Source organism: Phocoena phocoena, chromosome 18 (assembly GCF_963924675.1).
Source record: "Phocoena phocoena chromosome 18, mPhoPho1.1, whole genome shotgun sequence".
Classification (NCBI taxonomy): domain Eukaryota; kingdom Metazoa; phylum Chordata; class Mammalia; order Artiodactyla; family Phocoenidae; genus Phocoena; species Phocoena phocoena.
Window position 1 is genome coordinate 63,882,715 of NC_089236.1, and position 6,000 is coordinate 63,888,714.

General features: G+C 35.2%; 1 protein-coding gene across 1 annotated transcript in view; it reads left to right on the forward strand.

The window, feature by feature from the left end:
- The window catches only part of GPC5 (glypican 5), a 1,362,542-nt gene extending 1,360,041 nt beyond the window's left edge, over window positions 1–2,501 (forward strand). Inside the window, exon 8 of the mRNA XM_065896202.1 lies at window positions 2,183–2,501. Coding sequence (XP_065752274.1) covers window positions 2,183–2,340 — 158 coding nt within the window. The 3' untranslated portion in view covers window positions 2,341–2,501. The remainder of the gene's footprint in view (window positions 1–2,182) is intronic.
- The last annotated feature ends 3,499 nt before the right edge of the window (window positions 2,502–6,000 follow it).

Sequence of the window (6,000 nt, forward strand, 5' to 3'; positions counted from 1 at the left end):
ACATTTTGTGAATAAATATGTGCATATTTTAAAAATTATTCCCATGGAATTTCTCCATTAAAGTGGAACTTTGGGGTCTAGGTAAGTATACATTTTAAACACTTTTGGTATATTTTGGCAATCTTCCTTGATAAAGGGTTAATCCTTGCCAAACTGACGTCATCGCCTCTCTGTCCTGCCTTTGTCAACCAGTCGGTATATAATTGACACCTCATCTTGTATAAGACTGTATCACTTCATAGCACCAACCATCAGGCATGTGCCTGAGTTTTAATATTACATTTGTTTTTGTAATAGCATGGCTATCTGTCTTCCCCTGCCAGACTGTAAGCCACCAAAGGCAGAAATATGAATTTATTGTCATCTTTGTGTGTCACTATTATGCGTAGAAAAGGTTATTTTAAATTACTTCATTTTTGTTTATTAATGTGAGAAATCTCCAAACCAATTTTTCCTTTATGGGTCTTTGGTTGAGCTTTGGTACAATTTATACACTTAGTTAATTAAATTCCTTTCCTCAAGGGATCTTTTTTCTTTTCATATAATTCTTATCTCAAGGGACCATCATCCTTAGAACTATCAAATCTCTACCTCTGATGTTAAAATGGCATCTGACTGAAGATGGGATATCCCTCCTGGCGCTGCCTGACTTGCAGGCAGAAGATTTAACATGTTTCTATTTTCATATCTGTACTCACCATGGTACCCCCTGAACCCAGACCATTGCCTGGCTCATGAATGAATGAGGAAAATACCAGCTCAGGAAGGTATAAGGAAAAGTTATTCATGAATCCAATCCAGGCACCTCCACACAGTGCTTTTAAAAAGAAAAGTAAATCCCTTAAAGCTCAAATTTATGTAGTTATCTTGGAAAAAAATTTTTAATTGCCTAGAGTCTGCATAGCTCCTTGTTATATTGTAGCATAACAAGGAGTATAAAACCATGACTAAAATATTCACACTCCACTCCAGTCCCTATAAAAAAAAGGAATTGCTAATTTATTCATCTTGCCTAATGACACAGAAGGGCAAAACAAATACCCAGACAATGAATAATAATGCAAGAGCTCAGACTGTAAAATCAATATGTCAGATCAGAAGAGCTGAGCTTCGTTTTAATGCTCTCATCCCTAAATGCAGTAGAGTTTACCTTTGAATTATATATATGTATTGACCTAATTACATAAATATTGACTCTTCCTTATATGAAGCTTTGTTTTTCCAGTCTCACTGTAATTACGATGTCAATATTTGTGGCTGTGGTAACACTGAATTTAAACTTGTTAATTGTGACTGATGGTGGCATGCCATGGGATAATCCAGACAGTCTTACAGTCTCAACACACTGGTGGCACTAGATAGTAACTGATAAATCAGTAATTCCCTAGGTATACCATAGTAAGGTAAACTTCTTTAAGAAAATAACTATTTCATTCCCAATAATTTGAGAACTGGTCTCCTCAGTTTGTCAGGTTTTACAACACACAGAAGTAATAACCAGGATGTGACTAGATCTTGGTCTGTAACTTTGCACATTTTTTTTCTTTAATCAAACACTTCATCCCTAACTTCAAGCCACAATCCATCCTACTAACAAATTCTTTGATCTATTGATTATACCCGTATCCCCATAGCTCTGCATGTATATAAAAGATAATATTTGATATTTGTTATTATTCTTTGATATATTTCAATAAGGATCCTATGCAAAGTTTAGCCTAATACAAAATATGATCTGTATAAATTTTATTTCTTAAAAATGTCCTACTTAATTATTTCTCCTTACATCGTTTTATTTTCGTAAGGAAAGATTTCACACAGTTCCTACAGTTGTTACATCTCCGGGACAAGCAATAATGCTATACCTCAGGTCATTTTAATTAAATTGCTTTACTTCAATAACATTTAGAGGAACATTCCAAGTGCTTTAAAAAGCTGGAAAGTGCTTTGCTTTGTTCTTATAAAGTTTCTGAACACTCCCACTCAAGGTCCTGTACCTTCCAATTTAAGAAGAGCAGAAGTATGTGTCATATTCATCTTTTAGAGTTAGGTGAAACACACAGTGAAGGCTACACAAAAAGAATAAAACAATGGGGTCTATGATTTGGCTTAAGAGCTGTTCTAGATGTATCATGGTGAGCTAGTTATCCATCATCCTGTTTTTTCTTATTTGCCTCTACAGGGATGCCAGATGAGATGAACCTCAGTGATGTAAAGCAAATCCATCAAACAGACGGTAGTAGTACTTTAGACACAACTGGAGCAGGATGTACAGCAACAACTGAAACTATGGCATTGGCTCTGATGGGTGCAGTGATGTTACTTCCTGGGCTTTGGTAACTGAACTCTTCTGCCCTGTTATATATGTCTTATTAGAGTCTTAATTTCTCCCCTCTCTTTCTCCAAGTGGAATAAGAGATCTTTTCAAATGTAACAATTATATTTATGAAAAGGTATGTCACACTAACTTAGAAGCCAAGTTGGTATGTTCACAAAGTATCTAAAAATCAACGTTTAAATGAAAGACTGTTTGAAAACATGTCTTCTTTGAATCTAATTTAAACATTCTTAAATTCTAACATATTAAACCTGCATATGTGAAGAGCACGGAAGTGACTTTGCATAAGAAGGATTTAGTATATCTGTAATTTTATTATCCTCAATTGCAACCTCTTCCTTTTTAAAAGAAAAATGTTTTAAATCGAAGGTATATTTTCCGGACACTGAAAACAGTACATAGTGTTTCTTAAAATACTGGAATTAGAATTCCATTAAATGAATCAAAACAAACAATGGCAAGTAGTATGCATGCATTTTCAAGAGATTCTTCCATTTTGCAAGTTATAGAAAGAAATTACTGAAAGACTATAAGTTATAGAGTAGATTGCCGAGGAGCATTTCATGCAATTTCATTGAAGATGCTTGATAACTTTTATCCACTGTAACTTAGCCACTGACAAACCTTACAGCTGAGTATTTTGATAACATCTGATTTGTATCCCATTATATACAAAATGCATCTTTGGTATTGTGACTCTGTTCCCTCCTCTCTCTTTGCCGAATGGATTTAGCTACATTGCAAACACACGCGTGCTCTAGGAATATCGCTAATAAAGCTGTTAATTATTTGGTGGAAAACTTTAAAGAATATTGATCATTTTCTCCTGGAAAAATGATATTTTCATCCATTTTCAAAATATTATTTGCTGTTTTTTTAAACTTGATATTGAACAAACAATTGTCTATACATTTCTAAGGTTCCTATGAATATCTAAAGATGTACTAATACAGAAAATATGGCATGAGCTGTATTAGCTCTTTTCCTATTTTCACATTAGCAGAGCTGCTAATCCACAGTCCCTGATTTCCCAGTTTTGATAAGGTACCTCAGCAGGCACTGATTAGGATGTGTCTATCACTGTACTTAGGAGGAAGAGATAAGTCAGCTTTTATTAAGAAGTATCACACCCAGTTGATAGCCAGGAAATATAATTAATACAAAGTGACAGAATAGAAAAGAGAAGTGCTGAACTTATAAAATTTTTTTAAAAATTCAAAAGGATTTGAAATGACCTCTGTAAAAGAACTGAAGGGGACTCGATCAACAGCAAAGATTTGCGAGATGAAATCAACCTGTCCAAATGAGGAAACTCTATATGATCAAACCCTGTCCTCCTTCAGGTTCTCAATTATTCAAATGATCTGTTGATCGTCACCTTAAACCACACTATGTTTATACCGCCCAGTCACATTTTCTTGTCTGTTAAAACATGCCTCAGAACTGGAAGTGTTACTTTACCTGCCAATTCTGGAGGTCATTTTCCTAAGCTTCCATTCACCTTAATATGTGTTCCATGATCTGCTTGGCTCAGAGCTCATTTGCACCACCATGCTCCAAAAATTACAAACTTAACATATTTTTTTAAATTTTCATTTCTACTTCAACACTTTATTTAAATAGCTCTGAAATGAGTAATATGAAGTCAACCATTTGTGGCACTCCAGCCCAAGTCACAGTTGGCTTGCCACGACAACGTTTGTGACCCAAACCCTGAGGCGACAGTAAGAAAAACCAACTGAGGAATGTGGTTCAGCAGTCTGAGATGTACCTGGATAAAATCCGTTGATAAGAGATAATGTTAGGTACCGCAGGAAATGGTTAAAAGCAGAGTAGTGACAAAATCAATAGTATGAGTGGGGCTTCCCTGGTGGCACAGTGGTTGAGAGTCCGCCTGCCGATGCAGGGAACACAGGTTCGTGCCCCGGTCCAGGAAGATCCCACATGCCGCGGAGCAGCTGGGCCCTGAGCCAGGGCCGCTAAGCCTGCGCTTCCGGAGCCTGTGCTCCGCAACGGGAGAGGCCACAACAGTGAGAGGCCCGCGTACCGCCAAAAAAAAAAAAAAAAAAAAGTATGAATGAATATTTTTCATCAACTAAATTTTACATACTCAAATGGGTGTTGTCTACCTCCACATAGGCACTTAGGAGACCATATATATACCATAATCGTGTAGCTAGAGCTCAAAACACTTGGAGGTTTTCAGAATTTCTTGAAGAGCCCGAGGCATACTTTTTTTAATATTCTCAATGAGGTTATACATTCTTTAATATTCTACTCTGTAGCAGGTTACATTTGTATAGCTCTTTATAATTTACAAGGCTATTTCAGATGAGATAAAACATCTCATCTGACCATCCTCACCCCTCAAGGATGGGCTCAATTTTTAGTCAAATAAAAGCAATAACACGGAGGTTTTTGTGTTTTTTAATATGGCTCAGAATTTGCTACGGAAGAGTTTTCCATCAGTAAAGTCTAAAAAGTTCTTAAGCAATGGTAAAATTGTTAGCATACATGTGTACTTTTCAAGATGACAAAGTATAGCATTCAGGTGAATATACATGTATTTTAAATTATTGCTCACATAGTTATAGTCACAGACTGGGATCACTTAAAGGAATTTTCTTGAATTTCTGAGTTATTTTTATACAAATTAATCATGAAACAGTCCAGTGTTTTGCATGTATTGGGGAATAATCAGTTAACAATCTGAGCTAACATTCACTTGGCCTTCCCTTTGCGTATATACCATGATAAATGCTTTTATGCACAATCTCCCCAATAACATTACCACCTCCATTTTACCAATGAGGAAACTGAGGCTAGAAATATTATGTAATTTGTTTGTTGTCATACAAATAGTCAGAGTAGAATCAGACAGCTAAGTAATAACTCTAAATAAACTATATACATTCCTGGTTAAAAGCTATAATAGTTCTAGAACAGTGGTAAAGAATCTTGAGGTTAGCATAAACGTCATTCAGAGGTGATTTAAGTCTCCAAACAAGGATTTAAAAAAATAATAAAATTAACTGTACAATTCTAATTGTATAATTATCAAATTGCATATTAGTGTAAAAGCATAGTGAAAAGGAAAAATGTAAACATGAACATTTTCTTCCCTACCAATCAATACTTTCCCACATGTGAAAATTCTATTCAAACACATCAGCCTCTAAAATAAACCAGCTACCAAAAATGAGAAAACACACACACATTTTTTAAAACTATAATAGAATCATGAAATTTCATTTTGTTTTCTGTGCAACTGAAGGGTTGAAACATTTCCTTGGCCATAAGACAAAGGATGGCATAAAAAATAAGGACGGAAGGAAGAAAAGAAGGGAGGATGGGAGGGAGGGAGGGACGGAGGGAGGGAGGAAGGGTGTGGCAGAATATAACTTTTAAAAATCTTAGATTTGCCTTTTATCCTCTATTTTTTCAGGAACAAACAATGAAATAATGCCTGGAGTGTTCTTTTCTAATTAAGGGACAGAAGTTAGTAAGCTATTTCTTCCCAAACACTCAGATTTTCTGAAGTACTCAATAATGATGTTTTGAAAAGGACTCAATTTATTGCTAATTGTTTTCAATCACTTAAAATATTGTTTCTGTCATCAGAACAGTTTAGGTACAATTAAAATTGTTTCTTCCTGAATGAA